The sequence below is a fragment of the Petromyzon marinus genome (genome assembly GCF_048934315.1).
Source record: "Petromyzon marinus isolate PM22_M1 ecotype Great Lakes invasive population chromosome 84 unlocalized genomic scaffold, UKy_Petmar_22M1.pri1.0 chr84_unloc.8, whole genome shotgun sequence".
In the NCBI taxonomy this organism is placed as follows: domain Eukaryota; kingdom Metazoa; phylum Chordata; class Hyperoartia; order Petromyzontiformes; family Petromyzontidae; genus Petromyzon; species Petromyzon marinus.
In genome coordinates, this window is record NW_027422645.1 from 32,501 (window position 1) to 58,408 (window position 25,908).

The following is a 25,908-nucleotide window of genomic DNA, read 5'->3' on the forward strand; positions in this document are numbered from 1 at the left end:
CCAACCTCCTCCTCCTCATCATCCTCCTCATCCTGCCCACCGCTCCATCACCTCCTCCACCATCCACCGCTCCACCCACCGCTCCACCACCACCTCCACCACCCACCGCTCCACCCACCGCTCCTCCACCTCCTCCAACTCCTGCTCCACCTTCGACAAATCTCCAGGAATCGTCCGAGGTGACGGGAGGAGCGGGTGGAGGAGGAGGAGCAGGAGGAGGAGGAGGAGCGGCAGATGGAGGGCACAGGTCGTGGGTCCAGTCTTGTCCGCTGCGAAGACAGAGACACAGAGACACACAGAGACGTGGAGACACACACAGAGACGTGGAGACACAGACACACACAGACACACACAGACACACACAGAGACACACAGACACACACAGAGACACAGAGACACAGACACACACACAGACACACAGACACACACAGAGACACAGACACACAGACACACAGAGACACAGAGACACAGACACACACACAGAGACACACAGACACACACAGACACACACAGACACACAGAGACACAGACACACCGACACGCAGACACACAGACACACACAGACACACAGAGACTCACACAGAGACACACAGACACACACAGTCACACACAGACACACAGACACACACACGCACAGACACACACACGCAGACACACAGAGACACACAGAGACACACAGACACACAGAGACACACAGACACACACAGACACACAGAGACACACAGACACACACACGCACAGACACGCACAGCCACACAGAGATATACAGAGACACACAGACAGAGACACACAGACACACCCAGACACAAAGAGACACACAGAGACACACAGACACACAGAGACACCGACACACAGTGACACACAGACACACAGAGACACCGACACACAGAGACACACACAGACACACACAACCACACAGAGACACACACGGACACACAGACACACAGACACACAGAGACACACAGACAAACAGAGACACACAGACACACAGAGACACACAGGGACACACACAGACACACAGACACACAGAGACACACAGAGACACACACACACACAGAGACAGACACACAGACACACAGAGACACAGACACACAGATACAGACAAACACAGACACACAGCGATACACACACACGCACAGACACACAGAGACACACACAGACACACAGACACACAGAGACACACAGACACACACAGACACACACAGACACACACACGCACAGACACACAGAGACATACTGAGACACACAGACACACAGAGACACACAGACACACAGAGACACACAGACACACAGAGACACACAGAAACACAGAGACACACCGACACACACAGACACACTCACACGCACAGACACAGAGAGACACAGAGACACAGACACACACAGACACACACCACTACCACCACCTTCATCATCACCACCACCACACCACCACCACCATCATCACTACCACCACCACACTACCACCACCACCACCACCACCTTCATCATCACCACCACACCACCACCAAAACCACCACCACCTTCATCATCACCACCACACCACCACCACCACCAAAACCACCACCACCTTCATCATCACCACCGCCACCACCTTCATCCACACCACCACCACCACCATCACACCACCACCATCACCACCAACAAACTACCACCACCACCACCATCACCACCACCATCACCACCATCACCACCACGACCACCACGTCAATCATCACCTCTACTCACGTTTACGTCTGAGTCAACCTAGTGGTATCCCTCACCTGTCTGGTCTCACCAGTGCCTCGGCATCACCATCATCGTCGTCGCCATCACCACCTTCACCACCTGTGACTCACACAGAGACCCATCACCACCATCACCATCATCATCACCACCATCACCACCATCACCACCATCACCACCTGTAACTCACACAGAGACACACCACCACCATCACCGTCACCACCACCATCACCACCTGTAACTCACACAGAGACCCATCACCACCATCACCATCACCGTCACCACCACCATCACCACCTTCACCACCTGTGACTCACACAGAGACCCATCACCACCATCACCACCATCATCGCCACCACCATCACCACCATCACCACCGTCACCACCTGTAACTCACACAGAGACCCATCACCACCATCACCATCACCGTCACCACCACCATCACCATCACCACCATCACCACCTGTAACTCACACAGAGACCCATCACCACCATCACCATCACCGTCACCACCACCACCACCATCACCACCATCACCACCTGTAACTCACACAGACACACACCACCACCATCACCACCATCACCATCACCACCTGTAACTCACACAGAGACACACCACCACCATCACCATCACCGTCACCACCACCATCACCACCTGTAACTCACACAGATACACACCACCACCATCACCACCACCGTCACCACCACCATCACCACCTGTAACTCACACAGATACACACCACCACCATCACCATCACCGTCACCACCACCATCACCACCTGTAACTCACACAGATACACACCACCACCATCACCACCACGTGTGACTCACACAGAGACCCATCGCCACCATCACCACCACCATCACCACCATCACCACCACCGTCACCACCACCGTCACCACCGTCACCACCACCATCACCACCACCGTCACCACCACCATCACCACCGTCACCACCACCATCACCACCGTCACCACCACCACCATCACCACCACCATCACCACCGTCACCACCACCATCACCACCACCACCATCACCACCACCGTCACCACCACCATCACCACCGTCACCACCACCACCACCACCACCATCACCGTCACCACCATCACCACCGTCACCACCACCATCACCACCACCGTCACCACCACCGTCACCATCACCGTCACCACCATCACCACCTGTGACTCACACAGAGACCCATCACCACCAAAACCACCACCATCACCACCGTCACCACCACCATCACCACCATCACCACCTGTGACTCACACAGAGACCCATCACCACCATCACCACCACCATCACCACCACCATCACCACCAACATCACCACCTCCATCACCACCACCAACACCACCACCACCATCACCACCACCATCACCACCATCACCATCACCACCACCACCGTCACCACCTATGACTCACACAGAGACCCACCACCACCATCATCACCACCACCACCACCACCTGTGACTCACACAGAGACCCACCACCACCATCAACAACAACAACCGCTATTCACCACTAAGTGGCGGTGACGTCACCACGACGCTTGTGCCAGGCTATGTGCACCCTGAGGCCACATGAAGTGTCGAATGCCCGCTGGCAGGAGGTCACGGGGCAGACCCAGGTGCCACGGGTCGACTGACTGAGATGACTGGCTGATGCACCACCTGTGCCCCCTACTGTGCCAACCTGCTGTGCTTTAGCCACCCGGCGCTCCGCTCGTTGTTGTGAGCGTCGCTCCTCCGCCCTCCGTTGTTGTTGGAGGGCGACTACCTCCAACTGCCCAGTAGCATCCTTCACGAGCCTCCTCCACAGAGGCCGATCTTGACACCGCTGGTACCAGTCATCGGCAAGTCCACTCAGCTCCACGTCCTCCTGTACCACATCACTCCATCTCTTCTCTAGCCCGTGCCGCGCCCGTTTAGCCCCCTCGATCCGTCCGAACAAAAGCTATTTCGGCATGCGGTGGCTGGGCATGCGGGCTACATCACCCAGCCATCGCAGCCTTGCCTCGCCGAAGGAGCTCATCGATGGGACCTTGCCCAGATCTTTCAAGGATTTGTGAGCTCCTCACACAATCCAGTCTGGTTAAACCCAGGATGGATCGTAGGCAGGCCAGCCTAAATGTTTCTAACCGGCGAAGATGTTCCATTAGGGGGGTCCACGTTTCGCGAGCGTAGAGAAGGGAGGGAATGACCGTGGCCGAGAAGACCTGAAGCTTAGTGTGGAGCGACAGACCAGGTAGCTTCCACACAGCGTTATACAACCGATGAAAAGATATTGCTGCTCGACTGATTCGGAGTGAGACCTCTGCTGTTAAACTGGAGCCGGTCATAAGTACACTGCCCAGGTATGGGAAACTCTCCACTCGCTCCACAACTGCCCCATCACCGATTGGGAGTTGTGGGGGTGGAGTGTCCGATGGTACAAAATACCCAGGCAGGTGCTTAGTTTTGGTGGGGCTGATGGTAAGGCCCCACCTCTTAGTGGCATGCTCCAGTCTCAGCAGCAGCGTCTCCAACTCCTCCTCTGAATGAGCAGCTATTACCAAATCATCAGCATACATAACGTGGTTGAGCAATAGGGAGCCATCCCTTGACCGCATCCGGGCATCGATCAGCCTCCCATTATATCTGTACCATATGGAGATTCCCCCGGTACAGCTATTGAAGGCTTCACAAACTACGTGGTCAAAATAGATGTTAAATGTGGGAGCCAGAGGACATCCCTGTCGCACCCCAAGGTGTACAGGGAATGGCTCTGACTCCTGGCCACATAGTTTTACCCGGGCCCGCTCACCATCATGAAGGTCCTTAATGATCGTGAGCAGGGGGTCAGGGACTCCAAAATCACGAAGAACAACCCAGAGCCCAGGCCTACTGATGGTATCATAGGCCTTGACCAGGTCAATAAAGCAGAGATGTAGGTCTTGTTGGAATTCCCTACACCTCTGCTGTAGCAGACGGACAGAAAATATGGCATCTGTGCAGGACCGCCCTTTCCTGAAACCGATTTGGGGCTCCGCAAGCCTCTCCTCAGCGTGCCTGGCAAGGCGATGCTGAATAATCCTTGCCAGGACCTTTCCCGGCACACTGAGGAGTGAGATGCCCCTGTAGTTGTTACAGTCTGTGCGGTCCCCCTTCTTAAAAAGGGGGACCACCAGGGCATCCTTCCAATCCTGCAGAACCCGTCCAGTGGTCCAGACTGTTGTTATGATGTCATATAGGGCAGTCTGTGCACAAACGCCACCCTCCCTCAGCATTTCGCTTGGGAGATCATCTCTGCCCGCTGTCTTTCCTGGTCTCAGACTCCCGATCGCCTTCAGTACTTCCTCAACAGATGGCACCTCAGCCAGCCACTCACAGGGGGTGACTTCTTCCAATATTTGAGGCACCGCCGCCTCAGCAGGGTCATCCCCACTTTGTGCCACGATGTTTTCCTGGCTGAGGGATTTTCCCTCCCCCAGGACCTCACAGAAATGCTCAGCAAATCTGCAAACCTGTTCCTGGGAGTCGGAGATTGGATCACCGTTTTTCCCCTAATGATGGTAATAGGTGTGGCGCTGCAGGTTGCTTTTTTGGATTTAAATAGAGATTTGTGGTCACGGGCCACTGAGACAGACTCCATCTCCTCAGCAACCCGCGACCACCACCCATCCTTGCAGCGCCTCACGGCTCTCCGAACCTCCGAGCGAAGGCTGCGGTAAGCCTCCTCGTTCTCTGACGTGGGATTCTGTAGCCGATGACAGTGGGCCTGTCGCTTTTTCTCAACCATCCTGAACACCTCCTCTGTCAGCCAGGGTCTCTGGGTAGGTCTGGACCACGTACCCAAAGCAGCCATTGCAGCTGCATGAGCCACAGTCCTAAACCTCGCCCATTTACCCTCGACATCAGGAGGAGTCGGGGATGATGCCAATCCCAGCCGCAAGCGATGATGAAATTCTCGCTTGCAACTTTCATCAGATAACTGAGACCAGGCCACTTTAGGTTGGAATGGGGTCCTGGGTGTACACCACCGGAGTGGAAGAATGGCAGGCGCATCTTACAGATGACTAGTCGATGGTCAGAGGGCAGATCAGCTCCACGATAGCTCCTGGTTAGAAGGACATGGGCTCGCATCCGCTGGTCTGTCACTATGTAGTCCAGCAGATGTTCTTGCTTGGACCCGGCATGCATCCATGATGTTGTGTGGATGTGCCGATGCCGGAACAGCGTGTTGGTAATTACAACCCATGGGCTGCACAAAAATCTAGCAGCCTCCTACCGTTGTTATTGAGCTGATCTGGCCCATGCCCTCCAATCACTCCAGACCAGGTGCCAGCATCATGACCAACTCGGGCATTGAAGTCACCCAACATGATGACTCTATCCCGAGGGGCCACTTTAGCCAGCACCTGTGACAGGAGGTCATAGAAGGCATCTGACTCATCGGCTTTGCCTGCATCCCTCCACGGATGTTCATCTTCGGTGGGGGCATAAGTAACCACGACCACCATTCCTCACCTCCGGTTTATGGGAAGGCGTGCCCAAAGTAGCCTGGGGCTTACAGCTTCCCACACCTCACCGCCACGCTCCCACGCCCCCTTCATTCTTTTGTTCAAAAGAAGAGCCACACCCTGTTGTTTGGCAGTCTGCTGCCCCAAGTAGAGGACTGTCCACCCCTCATGGTGGCAGGAGCCAGAGCCGGTCCACCGGACCTCCTGAATGCCACAGAGATCCAGGCGGTAGCGGTCCAGCTCCGGACAGAGGCGTGGCAGACTCTCCTCCGCAGTGAGCGTTCGAACATTCCACGTGGCCACCCGTAGTGGCTTTTCGTTGTTTCTGGAGGAGCCCCGAGGGTAGAGATTCAATCTCCTGGCTCCGCCAATTGGGGTTTGGCCAGGAGACGTCATAGACGCCTGGCCCCCCGGGGCCTCCGCCACAAGCTTATTAGTTATATACTTAATTCGCGGTTTAGTGGTAATTAATTGAAGGTGGAGGGGTTACCAGCCACTCGCACCCGTCCAGAGCCCCTGTTTAGCCCCTGTGATGGTCACACGCCATGAGGGGAGGAGCCAATCGAAATTGGACCTCCCCCCACAGCACTGTCCACGAAAGAGTTGCCCGTTCGGCACCGTGAGGAGGTAGGGGGTTGTTTTGCCATCACCACCACCACCATCACCACCACCGTCACCACAACCACCATCACACCATCAGTGACTCACACAGAGACCCACCATCACCATCATCACCACCATCATAAGGACCACCATCACCACCACCACCATCACCACCATCACCACCACTACCACCATCACCATCACCACCATCATCACCACCACCACCACCATCACCATCAGTGACTCACACAGAGACCCACCATCACCATCATCACCACCATCATCAGGACCACCACCACCACCACCATCACCACCATCACCACCATCACCATCACCACCACCATCACCACCATCACCATCACCACCACCACCACCATCACCACCACCACCACCACCATCACCACCATCACCACCATCACCATCACCACCACCATCACCACCACCACCACCACCACCATCACCACCATCACCACCATCACCACCACCATCACCACCATCACCATCACCACCACCATCACCACCACCACCACCATCACCACCATCACCACTACCATCACCATCACCACCACCACCATCACCACCACCACCACCACCATCACCACCATCACCACCATCACCATCACCACCACCATCACCACCATCACCATCACCACCACCATCACCATCACCACCACCATCACCACCACCATCACCATCACCACCACCATCACCATCACCACCACCACCATGGTGACGGTGGTGGTGGTCACCGCCACGTCACCAACTCCACTCACCACAACAGCAGCTGCTGCACCATCTCCTCCTCCTCCTCAGCTCGATTCCATCAAATTCGTCACCGTCACCACCTTCACCGTCACCACCACCGTCACCACCACCTTCACCGTCACCGTCACCGCAGCAGCAGCAGCAGCAGCAGCATCTCGGCCGGCAAGCTGTGACCAGGGCTCTTGCGATGAGACTCCCACCACCACCTTCACCACCACCACCACCACCACCGCGGCCACCACCACCACCACCACCACCACCGCGGCCGGCCGCCGGCCGCAGCCGGAAGAGCGGCCGGGCGCCGGCGAAGACGGCCAGGGCCAGGGCGAGAGCGGCGGCGGCGGCGACGTTGCCGGCACCGAAGGCGAAGTTCTCCTGCACGAAGGCGACGGGGCCCAGGGCTAGCAGGGCCCCCAGGTTCACGCTCCAGTAGAGGCGGGAAAAGAAGACCCGCACGGAGTCGGCGGTGGTGGCGGTGGTGGTGGCGGTGGTGGTGGTGGTGGTGGTGGTGGCGGACGCGTGGCGAGCCTACGGCGGTGGTGGCGGTGGTGGTGGGTGGGTGGTGGTGGTGGTGGTGGGGGTGGTGGTGGGGGTGGTGGTGGCGGTGGTGGTGGTGGTGGTGCGTTAAGAGAGATGCACACCGGGAGGAGAGGGGGGAGATAGAGACACTCACTCATACACTCACTCACTCATACACTCACTCACTCATACACTCACTCATACACTCACTCATACACTCACTCATACACTCACTCATACACTCACTCGTACACTCACTCATACACTCACTCATACACTCACTCATACACTCACTCATACACTCACTCACACACTCACTCATACACTCACTCACTCATACACTCACTCATACACTCACTCATACACTCACTCATACACTCACTCACTCATATACTCACTCATACACTCACTCACTCATACACTCACTCACTCATACACTCACTCACTCATACACTCACTCACTCACTCATACACTCACACATACACTCACTCATACACTCACACATACACTCACTCATACACTCACTCATACACTCACTCATACACTCACTCACTCATACACTCACTCACTCATACACTCACTCACTCATACACTCACTCACTCATACACTCACTCACTCATACACTCACTCATACACTCACTCATACACTCACTCACTCATACACTCACTCACTCATACACTCACTCACTCATACACTCACTCACTCATACACTCACTCACTCACTCATACACTCACTCACTCATACACTCACTCATACACTCACTCACTCATACACTCACTCATACACTCACTCATACACTCACTCATACACTCACTCACTCATACACTCACTCACTCATTCATACACTCACTCATACACTCACTCACTCATACACTCACTCACTCATACACTCACTCACTCATACACTCACTCATACACTCACTCATACACTCACTCACTCATACACTCACTCACTCATACACTCACTCACTCATACACTCACTCACTCATACACTCACTCATACACTCACTCATACACTCACTCACTCATACACTCACTCACTCATACACTCACTCACTCATACACTCACTCACTCATACACTCACTCACTCATACACTCACTCACTCATACACTCACTCATACACTCACTCACTCATACACTCACTCACTCATACACTCACTCACTCATACACTCACTCACTCATACACTCACTCATACACTCACTCACTCATACACTCACTCACTCATACACTCACTCACTCATACACTCACTCACTCATACACTCACTCACTCATACACTCACTCATACACTCACTCACTCATACACTCACTCATACACTCACTGACTCACTCATACACTCACTCATACACTCACTCACTCACTCATACACTCACTCACTCATACACTCACTCATACACTCACTCACTCATACACTCACTCACTCATACACTCACTCATACACTCACTCACTCATACACTCACTCACTCATACACTCACTCATACACTCACTCATACGCTCACTAACTCATACACTCACTCACTCATACACTCACTCACTCACTCATACACTCACTCATACACTCACTCACTCATACACTCACTCACTCATTCATACACTCACTCATACACTCACTCACTCATACACTCACTCACTCATACACTCATACACTCACTCACTCATACACTCACTCATACACTCACTCACTCACTCATACACTCACTCACTCATACACTCACTCACTCATACACTCACTGACTCACTCATACACTCACTCATACACTCACTCACTCACTCATACACTCACTCACTCATACACTCACTCATACACTCACTCACTCATACACTCACTCATACACTCACTCACTCACTCATACACTCACTCACTCATACACTCACTCATACACTCACTCACTCATACACTCATACACTCACTCATACACTCACTCATACACTCACTCACTCATACACTCATACACTCACTCATACACTCACTCATACACTCACTCACTCGCCCACTGATTCACCCACCCACCCACCCCCCCACCCCCCCACCCACCCACCCCCCCACCCACCCACCCACCCACCCCCCCACCCACCCACCCACCCACCTGGTCGGCCCCGAACGTGGTGATGTTGGCCTTCACCGCCCCGACCCCCAGGGCCATGACCAGCAGGCCGAGGTAGGTGGGGGCACGGCAGTAGGGGAGGGGCTCAGCCCCCCCCTCATCCATAGGGGGGGGGCCTGAGGGGAGGGGCGGGGAGAGGGGGGGGACTATCAGTGCCTCACTCACTAAGTCACTCAGTCAGTCACTCACTCAGTCACTCAGTCAGTCAGTCACTCAGTCAGTCAGTCACTCAGTCAGTCACTCAGTCAGTCAGTCACTCAGTCAGTCACTCACTCAGTCACTCACTCAGTCACTCAGTCAGTCACTCAGTCAGTCAGTCAGTCACTCAGTCAGTCAGTCACTCAGTCAGTCACTCACTCAGTCAGTCACTCAGTCAGTCACTCAGTCACTCACTCAGTCACTCACTCAGTCAGTCACTCACTCAGTCACTCAGTCACTCACTCAGTCACTCACTCAGTCAGTCATTCACTCAGTAACTCACTGTCAGTCACTCACTCAGTCACTCACTCAGTCAATTACTCAGTCACTCAGTCAGTCACTCAGTCACTCACTCAGTCACTCACTCACTCAGTCACTCACTCACTCAGTCAGTCACTCACTCGGTCAGTCACTCAGTCACTCACTCAGTCAATCAGTTACTCAGTCAGTCATTCAGTCACTCACTCAGTCAGTCAGTCACTCAGTCACTCACTAACTCACTCACTCAGTCACTCACTCAGTCAGTCAGTCACTCAGTCAGTCACTCACTCACTCACTCAGTCAGTCACTCACTCACTCAGTCAGTCACTCACTCACTCAGTCAGTCACTCCGTCAGTCACTCAGTCAGTCACTCACTCAGTCACTCACTAAGTCAATCACTCAGTCAGTCACTCACTCAGTCACTCACTCAGTCAGTCACTCAGTCACTCACTTAGTCAGTCACTCACTCAGTCACTCAGTCAGTCACTCAGTCAGTCACTCAGTCACTCACTCAGTCAGTCACTCAGTCACTCACTCAGTCACTCAGTCACTCACTCAGTCACTCAGTCAGTCACTCACTCAGTCACTCAGTCAGTCACTCAGTCACTCAGTCACTCACTCACTCAGTCAATCACTCAGTCAGTCACTCACTCAGTCACTCACTCAGTCAATCACTCAGTCACTCACTCACTCAGTCACTCACTCACTCAGTCACTCACTCACTCACTCAGTCACTCACTCAGTCACTCAGCCACTCACTCAGTCACTCACTCAGTCACTCACTCAGTCAGTCACTCACTCAGTCAGTCACTCACTCACTCAGTCAGTCACTCACTCAGTCAGTCACTCACTCACTCAGTCAGTCACTCCGTCAGTCACTCAGTCAGTCAGTCACTCAGTCACTCAGTCACTCACTCAGTCACTTACTCAGTCACTCACTCAGTCACTTAGTAACTCAGTCAGTCACTCAGTCACTCACTCACTCAGTCAGTCACTCAGTCAGTCACTCAGTCACTCACTCACTCACTCAGTCACTAACTCACTCACTCATTCACTCACTCACTCACTCAGTCACTCACTCAGTCACTCACTCACTCACTCAGTCAGTCACTCAGTCACTCACTCAGTCAGTCACTCACTCAGTCACTCACTCACTCACCCACTCACTCACTCACTCAGTCACTCACTCAGTCACTCACTCACTCACTCACCCACTCACTCACTCACTCAGTCACTCAGTCAGTCACTCAGTCACTCAGTCACTCACTCACTCAGTCAATCACTCAGTCAGTCACTCACTCAGTCACTCACTCAGTCAATCACTCAGTCACTCACTCACTCAGTCACTCACTCACTCAGTCACTCACTCACTCACTCAGTCACTCACTCAGTCACTCACTCAGTCACTCAGCCACTCACTCAGTCACTCACTCAGTCACTCACTCAGTCAGTCACTCACTCAGTCAGTCACTCACTCACTCAGTCAGTCACTCACTCAGTCAGTCACTCACTCACTCAGTCAGTCACTCCGTCAGTCACTCAGTCAGTCAGTCACTCAGTCACTCAGTCACTCACTCAGTCACTTACTCAGTCACTCACTCAGTCACTTAGTAACTCAGTCAGTCACTCAGTCACTCACTCACTCAGTCAGTCACTCAGTCAGTCACTCAGTCACTCACTCACTCACTCAGTCACTAACTCACTCACTCATTCACTCACTCACTCACTCAGTCACTCACTCAGTCACTCACTCACTCACTCACTCAGTCAGTCACTCAGTCACTCACTCAGTCAGTCACTCAGTCAATTACTCAGTCACTCAGTCAGTCACTCAGTCACTCACTCAGTCACTCACTCACTCAGTCACTCACTCACTCAGTCAGTCACTCACTCGGTCAGTCACTCAGTCACTCACTCAGTCAATCAGTTACTCAGTCAGTCATTCAGTCACTCACTCAGTCAGTCAGTCACTCAGTCACTCACTAACTCACTCACTCAGTCACTCACTCAGTCAGTCAGTCACTCAGTCAGTCACTCACTCACTCACTCAGTCAGTCACTCACTCACTCAGTCAGTCACTCACTCACTCAGTCAGTCACTCCGTCAGTCACTCAGTCAGTCACTCACTCAGTCACTCACTAAGTCAATCACTCAGTCAGTCACTCACTCAGTCACTCACTCAGTCAGTCACTCAGTCACTCACTTAGTCAGTCACTCACTCAGTCACTCAGTCAGTCACTCAGTCAGTCACTCAGTCACTCACTCAGTCAGTCACTCAGTCACTCACTCAGTCACTCAGTCACTCACTCAGTCACTCAGTCAGTCACTCACTCAGTCACTCAGTCAGTCACTCAGTCACTCAGTCACTCACTCACTCAGTCAATCACTCAGTCAGTCACTCACTCAGTCACTCACTCAGTCAATCACTCAGTCACTCACTCACTCAGTCACTCACTCACTCAGTAACTCACTCACTCACTCAGTCACTCACTCAGTCACTCAGCCACTCACTCAGTCACTCACTCAGTCACTCACTCAGTCAGTCACTCACTCAGTCAGTCACTCACTCACTCAGTCAGTCACTCACTCAGTCAGTCACTCACTCACTCAGTCAGTCACTCCGTCAGTCACTCAGTCAGTCAGTCACTCAGTCACTCAGTCACTCACTCAGTCACTTACTCAGTCACTCACTCAGTCACTTAGTAACTCAGTCAGTCACTCAGTCACTCACTCACTCAGTCAGTCACTCAGTCAGTCACTCAGTCACTCACTCACTCACTCAGTCACTAACTCACTCACTCATTCACTCACTCACTCACTCAGTCACTCACTCAGTCACTCACTCACTCACTCAGTCAGTCACTCAGTCACTCACTCAGTCAGTCACTCACTCAGTCACTCACTCACTCACCCACTCACTCACTCACTCAGTCACTCACTCAGTCACTCACTCACTCACTCACCCACTCACTCACTCACTCAGTCACTCAGTCAGTCACTCAGTCACTCAGTCACTCACTCACTCAGTCAATCACTCAGTCAGTCACTCACTCAGTCACTCACTCAGTCAATCACTCAGTCACTCACTCACTCAGTCACTCACTCACTCAGTCACTCACTCACTCACTCAGTCACTCACTCAGTCACTCAGCCACTCACTCAGTCACTCACTCAGTCACTCACTCAGTCAGTCACTCACTCAGTCAGTCACTCACTCACTCAGTCAGTCACTCACTCAGTCAGTCACTCACTCACTCAGTCAGTCACTCCGTCAGTCACTCAGTCAGTCAGTCACTCAGTCACTCAGTCACTCACTCAGTCACTTACTCAGTCACTCACTCAGTCACTTAGTAACTCAGTCAGTCACTCAGTCACTCACTCACTCAGTCAGTCACTCAGTCAGTCACTCAGTCACTCACTCACTCACTCAGTCACTAACTCACTCACTCATTCACTCACTCACTCACTCAGTCACTCACTCAGTCACTCACTCACTCACTCAGTCAGTCACTCAGTCACTCACTCAGTCAGTCACTCACTCAGTCACTCACTCACTCACCCACTCACTCACTCACTCAGTCACTCACTCACTCAGTCACTCACTCACTCACCCACTCACTCACTCACTCAGTCACTCACTCAGTCACTCACTCACTCACTCACCCACTCACTCACTCACTCAGTCACTCAGTCAGTCACTCAGTCACTCAGTCACTCACTCACTCAGTCAATCACTCAGTCAGTCACTCACTCAGTCACTCACTCAGTCAATCACTCAGTCACTCACTCACTCAGTCACTCACTCACTCAGTCACTCACTCACTCAGTCACTCACTCAGTCACTCAGCCACTCACTCAGTCACTCACTCAGTCACTCACTCAGTCAGTCACTCACTCAGTCAGTCACTCACTCACTCAGTCAGTCACTCACTCAGTCAGTCACTCACTCACTCAGTCAGTCACTCCGTCAGTCACTCAGTCAGTCACTCACTCAGTCACTCACTCAGTCACTCACTAAGTCAATCACTCAGTCAGTCACTCACTCAGTCACTCACTCAGTCAGTCACTCAGTCACTCACTTAGTCAGTCACTCACTCAGTCACTCAGTCAGTCACTCAGTCAGTCACTCAGTCAGTCACTCAGTCACTCACTCAGTCAGTCACTCAGTCACTCAGTCAGTCACTCAGTCAGTCACTCACTCAGTCACTCAGTCAGTCACTCAGTCACTCAGTCACTCACTCACTCAGTCAATCACTCAGTCAGTCACTCACTCAGTCACTCACTCAGTCAATCACTCAGTCACTCACTCACTCAGTCACTCACTCACTCAGTCACTCACTCACTCACTCAGTCACTCACTCAGTCACTCAGCCACTCACTCAGTCACTCACTCAGTCACTCACTCAGTCAGTCACTCACTCAGTCAGTCACTCACTCACTCAGTCAGTCACTCACTCAGTCAGTCACTCACTCACTCAGTCAGTCACTCCGTCAGTCACTCAGTCAGTCAGTCACTCAGTCACTCAGTCACTCACTCAGTCACTTACTCAGTCACTCACTCAGTCACTTAGTAACTCAGTCAGTCACTCAGTCACTCACTCACTCAGTCAGTCACTCAGTCAGTCACTCAGTCACTCACTCACTCACTCAGTCACTAACTCACTCACTCATTCACTCACTCACTCACTCAGTCACTCACTCAGTCACTCACTCACTCACTCAGTCAGTCACTCAGTCACTCACTCAGTCAGTCACTCACTCAGTCACTCACTCACTCACCCACTCACTCACTCACTCAGTCACTCACTCAGTCACTCACTCACTCACTCACCCACTCACTCACTCACTCAGTCACTCAGTCAGTCACTCAGTCACTCAGTCACTCACTCACTCAGTCAATCACTCAGTCAGTCACTCACTCAGTCACTCACTCAGTCAATCACTCAGTCACTCACTCACTCAGTCACTCACTCACTCAGTCACTCACTCACTCACTCAGTCACTCACTCAGTCACTCAGCCACTCACTCAGTCACTCACTCAGTCACTCACTCAGTCAGTCACTCACTCAGTCAGTCACTCACTCACTCAGTCAGTCACTCACTCAGTCAGTCACTCACTCACTCAGTCAGTCACTCCGTCAGTCACTCAGTCAGTCAGTCACTCAGTCACTCAGTCACTCACTCAGTCACTTACTCAGTCACTCACTCAGTCACTTAGTAACTCAGTCAGTCACTCAGTCACTCACTCACTCAGTCAGTCACTCAGTCAGTCACTCAGTCACTCACTCACTCACTCAGTCACTAACTCACTCACTCATTCACTCACTCACTCACTCAGTCACTCACTCAGTCACTCACTCACTCACTCAGTCAGTCACTCAGTCACTCACTCAGTCAGTCACTCACTCAGTCACTCACTCACTCACCCACTCACTCACTCACTCAGTCACTCACTCACTCAGTCACTCACTCACTCACCCACTCACTCACTCACTCAGTCACTCACTCAGTCACTCACTCACTCACTCACCCACTCACTCACTCACTCAGTCACTCAGTCAGTCACTCAGTCACTCACTCACTCAGTCAATCACTCAGTCAGTCACTCACTCAGTCACTCACTCAGTCAATCACTCAGTCACTCACTCACTCAGTCACTCACTCACTCAGTCACTCACTCACTCACTCAGTCACTCACTCAGTCACTCAGCCACTCACTCAGTCACTCACTCAGTCACTCACTCAGTCAGTCACTCACTCAGTCAGTCACTCACTCACTCAGTCAGTCACTCACTCAGTCAGTCACTCACTCACTCAGTCAGTCACTCCGTCAGTCACTCAGTCAGTCAGTCACTCAGTCACTCAGTCACTCACTCAGTCACTTACTCAGTCACTCACTCAGTCACTTAGTAACTCAGTCAGTCACTCAGTCACTCACTCACTCAGTCAGTCACTCAGTCAGTCACTCAGTCACTCACTCACTCACTCAGTCACTAACTCACTCACTCATTCACTCACTCACTCACTCAGTCACTCACTCAGTCACTCACTCACTCACTCAGTCAGTCACTCAGTCACTCACTCAGTCAGTCAGTCACTCACTCAGTCACTCACTCACTCACCCACTCACTCACTCACTCAGTCACTCAGTCAGTCACTCAGTCACTCACTCACTCACTCAGTCACTAACTCACTCACTCATTCACTCACTCACTCACTCAGTCACTCACTCAGTCACTCACTCACTCACTCACCCACTCACTCACTCAGTCAGTCACTCAGTCAGTCACTCACTCACTCACCCACTCACTCACTCAGTCAGTCACTCAGTCAGTCACTCAGTCACTCACTCACTCACTCAGTCACTAACTCACTCACTCATTCACTCACTCACTCACTCAGTCACTCACTCACTCAGTCACTCAGTCAGTCAGTCACTCAGTCAGTCAGTCACTCAGTCAGTCACTCACTCAGTCAGTCACTCACTCAGTCAGTCACTCAGTCAGTCACTCACTCAGTCACTCACTCAGTCAGTCACTCAGTCAGTCACTCACTCAGTAACTCACTGTCAGTCACTCACTCAGTCACTCACTCAGTCAATTACTCAGTCACTCAGTCAGTCACTCAGTCACTCACTCAGTCACTCACTCACTCAGTCACTCACTCACTCACTCAGTCACTCACTCAGTCAGTCACTCACTCAGTCAGTCACTCAGTCACTCAGTCAGTCACTCACTCACTCAGTCAGTCACTCAGTCACTCACTCAGTCAGTCAGTCACTCAGTCACTCACTAACTCACTCACTCAGTCACTCACTCAGTCAGTCAGTCACTCAGTCAGTCACTCACTCACTCACTCAGTCAGTCACTCACTCACTCAGTCACTCACTCAGTCAGTCACTCACTCAGTCACTCACTCAGTCAATCAGTTACTCAGTCAGTCATTCAGTCACTCAGTCAGTCACTCACTCACTCAGTCAGTCAGTCACTCAGTCACTCAGTCACTCACTCAGTCACTTACTCAGTCACTCACTCAGTCACTTAGTAACTCACTCAGTCACTCAGTCACTCACTCACTCAGTCAGTCACTCAGTCACTCACTCACTCACTCAGTCACTCACTCAGTCAATCAGTTACTCAGTCAGTCATTCAGTCACTCACTCAGTCAGTCAGTCACTCAGTCACTCAGTCAGTCACTCAGTCACTCACTCAGTCACTCACTCACTCAGTCACTCACTCACTCACTCACTCAGTCAGTCACTCACTCACTCAGTCAGTCACTCACTCACTCAGTCAGTCACTCCGTCAGTCACTCCGTCAGTCACTCAGTCAGTCACTCACTCAGTCAGTCATTCAGTCACTCACTAAGTCAATCACTCAGTCAGTCACTCACTCAGTCACTCACTCAGTCAGTCACTCAGTCACTCACTTAGTCAGTCACTCACTCAGTCACTCAGTCAGTCACTCAGTCACTCACTCAGTCAGTCACTCAGTCACTCACTCAGTCAGTCACTCAGTCACTCACTCAGTCACTCAGTCAGTCACTCACTCAGTCACTCACTCACTCACTCACCCACTCACTCACTCAGTCAGTCACTCAGTCAGTCACTCACTCACTCACCCACTCACTCACTCAGTCAGTCACTCAGTCAGTCACTCAGTCACTCACTCACTCACTCAGTCACTAACTCACTCACTCATTCACTCACTCACTCACTCAGTCACTCACTCACTCAGTCACTCAGTCAGTCAGTCACTCAGTCAGTCAGTCACTCAGTCAGTCACTCACTCAGTCAGTCACTCACTCAGTCAGTCACTCAGTCAGTCACTCACTCAGTCACTCACTCAGTCAGTCACTCAGTCAGTCACTCACTCAGTAACTCACTGTCAGTCACTCACTCAGTCACTCACTCAGTCAATTACTCAGTCACTCAGTCAGTCACTCAGTCACTCACTCAGTCACTCACTCACTCAGTCACTCACTCACTCACTCAGTCACTCACTCAGTCAGTCACTCACTCAGTCAGTCACTCAGTCACTCAGTCAGTCACTCACTCACTCAGTCAGTCACTCAGTCACTCACTCAGTCAGTCAGTCACTCAGTCACTCACTAACTCACTCACTCAGTCACTCACTCAGTCAGTCAGTCACTCAGTCAGTCACTCACTCACTCACTCAGTCAGTCACTCACTCACTCAGTCACTCACTCAGTCAGTCACTCACTCAGTCACTCACTCAGTCAATCAGTTACTCAGTCAGTCATTCAGTCACTCACTCAGTCAGTCAGTCACTCAGTCACTCACTAACTCACTCACTCAGTCACTCACTCAGTCAGTCAGTCACTCAGTCAGTCAGTCACTCACTCACTCACTCACTCAGTCACTCACTCACTCAGTCAGTCACTCAGTCACTCACTCAGTCAGTCACTCACTCAGTCACTCACTCAGTCAATCAGTTACTCAGTCAGTCATTCAGTCACTCACTCAGTCAGTCAGTCACTCAGTCACTCACTAACTCACTCACTCAGTCACTCACTCAGTCAGTCAGTCACTCAGTCAGTCAGTCACTCACTCACTCACTCAGTCAGTCACTCACTCACTCAGTCAGTCACTCACTCACTCAGTCAGTCACTCCGTCAGTCACTCCGTCAGTCACTCAGTCAGTCACTCACTCAGTCAGTCATTCAGTCACTCACTAAGTCAATCACTCAGTCAGTCACTCACTCAGTCACTCACTCAGTCAGTCACTCAGTCACTCACTTAGTCAGTCACTCACTCAGTCACTCAGTCAGTCACTCAGTCACTCACTCAGTCAGTCACTCAGTCACTCACTCAGTCAGTCACTCAGTCACTCACTCAGTCACTCAGTCAGTCACTCACTCAGTCACTCAGTCAGTCACTCAGTCACTCAGTCACTCACTCAGTCAATCACTCAGTCAGTCACTCACTCAGTCACTCAGTCACTCACTCAGTCAATCGCTCAGTCACTCACTCACTCAGTCACTCACTCACTCAGTCAGTCACTCACTCACTCAGTCACTCACTCAGTCACTCAGCCACTCACTCAGTCACTCACTCAGTCACTCACTCAGTCACTCACTCACTCACTCAGTCAGTCACTCACTCACTCAGTCAGTCACTCACTCACTCACTCAGTCAGTCACTCCGTCAGTCACTCAGTCAGTCACTCAGTCAGTCACTCACTCAGTCACTCACTCAGTCAGTCACTCACTCACTCAGTCAGTCAGTCACTCAGTCACTCAGTCACTCACTCAGTCACTTACTCAGTCACTCACTCAGTCACTTAGTAACTCACTCAGTCACTCAGTCACTCACTCACTCAGTCAGTCACTCAGTCACTCACTCACTCACTCAGTCACTCACTCACTCAGTCACTCACTAACTCACTCACTCAGTCACTCACTCACTCACTCAGTCACTAACTCACTCACTCACTCATTCACTCACTCACTCAGTCACTCACTCAGTCACTCACTCACTCAGTCAGTCACTCAGTCACTCACTCACTCACTCAGTCACTCACTCACTCAGTCACTCACTAACTCACTCACTCAGTCACTCACTCACTCACTCAGTCACTAACTCACTCACTCACTCATTCACTCACTCACCCACTCACCCACTCAGTCACTCACTCAGTCACTCACTCAGTCACTCACTCAGTCACTCACCCACTCACTCACTCACACACTCACTCACTCAGTCAATGATGATGCTGTTGCTGATGCTGCTGATGATGTGGATGCCCTCACCTTGCAACGCTGCCGTTACGTTTGTAATCATCGCTGCGACCGCCGCCACTGTTGTTGTGGTTGTTGTGGTTGTTGTGGTTGTTGTTGTGGTTGTTGTGGTTGTTGTGGTTGTGGTTGTGGCTGCAGTTGTGGCCGGGCGGAGGGGCAGGAGGTCGCGCGAGCCACACCACAGGTGGAGGGTGTCCAGCGTGGCCAGCCCCGGGAACATCACGACACCCAGCGTGTAGACTAGTAGGCCGAGAACCACCGTGTTGTACCTACACACAGACATCATCACCACTACCACCATCACTACCATCATCATCATCACTACCATCATCACTACCATCATCACTACCATCATCACTACCACTACCATCATCATCACCACTACCACTACCATCATCACTACCATCACGACAGCCAGCGTGTAGACTAGTAGGCCGAGAACCACCGTGTTGTACCTACACACAGACATCATCACCACTACCATCATCACCATCACCACGACAGCCAGCGTGTAGACTAGTAGGCCGAGAACCACCGTGTTGTACCTACACACAGACATCATCACCACTACTACCATCATCATCATCACCATCACCACTACCATCATCATCACTACCATCATCATCACCACTACCACTACCATCACCACGACACCCAGCGTGTAGACTAGTAGGCCGAGAACCACCGTGTTGTACCTACACACAGACATCATCACCACTACCATCATCACCATCACCACGACAGCCAGCGTGTAGACTAGTAGGCCGAGAACCACTGTGTTGTACCTACACACAGACATCATCACTACTACCATCATCACTACCACTACCATCATCACCACTACCATCATCATCACTACCACCATCACCATCATCACCACTACCACTACCATCACCACGACACCCAGCGTGTAGACTAGTAGGCCGAGATACACCGTGTTATACCTACACACAGACATCATCACTACCATTACCACTACCATCATCACTACCATCATCACCACTACCACTACCATCACCACGACAGCCAGCGTGTAGACTAGTAGGCCGAGAAGCACCGTGTTGTACCTACACACAGACATCATCACTACCACTACCATCATCATCACTACCATCATCACTACCATCATCACCACTACCATCATCACCATCACCACGACAGCCAGCGTGTAGACTAGTAGGCCGAGAACCACCGTGTTGTACCTACACACAGACATCATCACCACTACCATCATCACTACCATCATCACTACCACTACCATCATCATCACCACCATCATCACCATCACCACGACACCCAGCGTGTAGACTAGTAGGCCGAGAACCACCGTGTTGTACCTACACACAGACATCATCACCACTACTACCATCATCATCATCACCACTACCATCATCATCACTACCATCATCATCACCACTACCACTACCATCACCACGACAGCCAGCGTGTAGACTAGTAGGCCGAGAACCACCGTGTTGTACCTACACACAGACATCATCACCACTACCATCATCACTACCATCATCACTACCACTACCATCATCACCACTACCACTACCATCACCACGACACCCAGCGTGTAGACTAGTAGGCCGAGAAGCACCGTGTTGTACCTACACACAGACATCATCACTACCACTACCATCATCACCATCATCATCACTACCATCACCATCACCACTACCATCATCATCACCACTACCACTACCATCACCACGACACCCAGCGTGTAGACTAGTAGGCCGAGAACAACCGTGTTGTACCTACACACAGACATCATCATCACTACCATCACCACTACCATCATCATCACTACCACTACCATCATCACTACCATCATCACTACCATCATCACTACCATCATCACCACTACCATCATCACTACCATCACCACGACAGCCAGCGTGTAGACTAGTAGGCCGAGAACCACCGTGTTGTACCTACACACAGACATCATCACCACTACTACCATCATCATCATCATCACCATCACCACTACCATCATCATCACTACCATCATCATCACCACTACCACTACCATCATCACTACCACTACCATCATCATCATCACCATCACCACTACCATCATCACCACTACCATCATCACCACCATCATCATCATCACCACTACCATCATCACCATCACCACGACACCCAGCGTGTAGACTAGTAGGCCGAGAACCACCGTGTTGTACCTACACACAGACATCATCACCACTACCATCATCACTACCATCATCATCACCACTACCATCATCATCACTACCATCATCATCACTACCATCATCACCATCACCACGACACCCAGCGTGTAGACTAGTAGGCCGAGAACCACCGTGTTGTACCTACACACAGACATCATCACCACTACCATCATCACTATCATCATCACTACCACTACAATCATCATCACCACCATCATCATCATCACCATCATCACTACCATCATCACCACTACCATCATCACCACTACCATCATCATCACCATCACCACGACACCCAGCGTGTAGACTAGTAGGCCGAGAACCACCGTGTTGTACCTACACACAGACATCATCACCACTACCATCATCACTACCACTACCATCATCATCACCACCATCATCATCATCACCATCATCACTACCATCATCATCACTACCATCATCACCACTACCACTACCATCATCACCACTACCATCATTATCACTACCATCATCATCATCATTACAATCACCATCATCACGACACCCAGCGTGTAGACTAGTAGGCCAAGAACAACCATGTTGTACCTACACACAGACATCATCACCACTACCATCATCACCATCACCACGACACCCAGCGTGTAGACTAGTAGGCCGAGAAACACCGTGTTGTACCTACACACAGACATCATCACTACTACCATTATCACCATCACCACGACAGCCAGCGTGTAGACTAGTAGGCCGAGAAGCACCGTGTTGTACCTACACACAGACATCATCACCACTACCATCATCACTACCACTACCATCATCACTACCACTACCATCATCACTACCAACATCACCATCACCACTACCATCATCATCACTACCATCATCATCACCACTACCACTACCATCACCATGACACCCAGCGTATAGACTAGTAGGCCAAGAACAACCATGTTGTACCTACACACAGACATCATCACCACTACCACTACCATCATCACCACTACCATCATCATCACTACCATCATCATCATCATTACAATCACCATCATCACGACACCCAGCGTGTAGACTAGTAGGCCAAGAACAACCGTGTTGTACCTACACACAGACATCATCACCACTGCCACTACCATCACCACGACAGCCAGCGTGTAGGCTAGTAGGCCGAGAAGCACCGTGTTGTACCTACACACAGACATCATCACCACTACCATCATCACTACCATCATCACCACTACCACTACCATCACCACGATAGCCAGCGTGTAGACTAGTAGGCCGAGAACCACCGTGTTGTACCTACACACAGACATCATCACCACTACCATCATCACTACCACTACCATCATCATCACCACCATCATCATCATCACCATCATCACTACCATCATCACCACTACCATCATCATCACTACCATCATCATCATTATTACAATCACCATCATCACGACACCCAGCGTGTAGACTAGTAGGCCGAGAACCACCGTGTTGTACCTACACACAGACATCACCACTACCACTACCATCATCACTACCATCATCATCACTACCATCATCACCACTACCACTACCATCACCACGACAGCCAGCTTGTAGACTAGTAGGCCGAGAACCACCGTGTTGTACCTACACACAGACATCATCACCACTACCATCATCACCACTACCATCATCACTACCAGCATCATCATCACCACTACCATCATCATCACCACGACACCCAGCGTGTAGACTAGTAGGCCAAGAACCACCGTGTTGTACCTACACACAGACATCATCACCACTACTACCATCATCACTATCATCATCACTACCACTACCATCATCACTATCATCATCACTACCACTACCATCATCATCACTACCATCATCATCATCACCATCATCACTACCATCATCATCACCATCACCACGACACCCAGCGTGTAGACTAGTAGGCCAAGAAACACCGTGTTGTACCTACACACAGACATCATCACCACTACCATCATCACTACCATCATCACTACCATCATCATCACTACCATCATCACTACCATCATCACTACCACCACCATCACTACCATCACCACTACCATCATCACTACCATCATCATTACAATCACCATCACCACGACAGCCAGCGTGTAGACTAGTAGGCCGAGAACCACCGTGTTGTACCTACACACAGACATCATCACCACTACCATCATCACTACCATCATCACCACTACCATCATCACCACCACCATCACTACCATCATCACTACCATCATCACTACCATCATCACCACTACCACTACCATCACCACGACACCCAGCGTGTAGACTAGTAGGCCGAGAACCACCGTGTTGTACCTACACACAGACATCATCATCACTACCATCATCACCATCACTACCATCATCACTACTATCATCACTACCATCATCATCACTACCATCATCACTACCACCATCACTACCATCATCACCACTACCATCATCACCACCACCATCACTACCATCATCACTACCATCATCACCACTACCACTACCATCACCACGACACCCAGCGTGTAGACTAGTAGGCCGAGATACACCGTGTTGTACCTACACACAGACATCATCACCACTACCATCATCACTACCATCATCACTACCACTACCATCATCATCATCACCATCATCACTACCATCATCACCACTACCACTACCATCACCACGACACCCAGCGTGTAGACTAGTAGGCCGAGAAGCACCGTGTTGTACCTACACACAGACATCATCACCACTACCATCACCACTACAATCATCACCACTACCATCATCATCACCACGACAGCCAGCGTGTAGACTAGTAGGCCGAGAAGCACCGTGTTGTACCTACACACAGACATCATCATCATCACTACCATCATCACCATCACCACGACAGCCAGCGTGTAGACTAGTAGGCCGAGATACACCGTGTTATACCTACACACAGACATCATCACCACTACCATCATCACCATCACTACCATCATCACCATCACCACGACAGCCAGCGTGTAGACTAGTAGGCCGAGATACACCGTGTTATACCTACACACAGACATCATCACCACTACCATCATCACCACTACCACTACCATCATCACTACCACTACCATCATCATCATCATCACCATCATCACTACCATCATCACCACTACCATCATCATCACTACCATCATCATCACCACTACCACTACCATCACCACGACACCCAGCGTGTAGACTAGTAGGCCGAGAAGCACCGTGTTGTACCTACACACAGACATCATCACCACTACCATC

General features: G+C 51.2%; 1 protein-coding gene across 1 annotated transcript in view; it reads right to left on the minus strand.

Annotated features, from left to right (window-relative positions):
• Nucleotides 1–25,908, minus strand: part of LOC142908510 (solute carrier family 15 member 4-like) — a 53,220-nt gene that overhangs the window by 26,104 nt on the left and 1,208 nt on the right. The window contains exons 2-6 of the mRNA XM_076059244.1: nucleotides 20,459–20,715; nucleotides 10,209–10,342; nucleotides 7,600–8,119; nucleotides 1,761–1,824; nucleotides 119–269 (exon numbers count right to left, since the gene is read on the minus strand). Of these exons, the coding sequence (XP_075915359.1) occupies nucleotides 119–269; nucleotides 1,761–1,824; nucleotides 7,600–8,119; nucleotides 10,209–10,342; nucleotides 20,459–20,666 (1,077 nt within the window). The 5' untranslated portion in view covers nucleotides 20,667–20,715. The remainder of the gene's footprint in view (nucleotides 1–118; nucleotides 270–1,760; nucleotides 1,825–7,599; nucleotides 8,120–10,208; nucleotides 10,343–20,458; nucleotides 20,716–25,908) is intronic.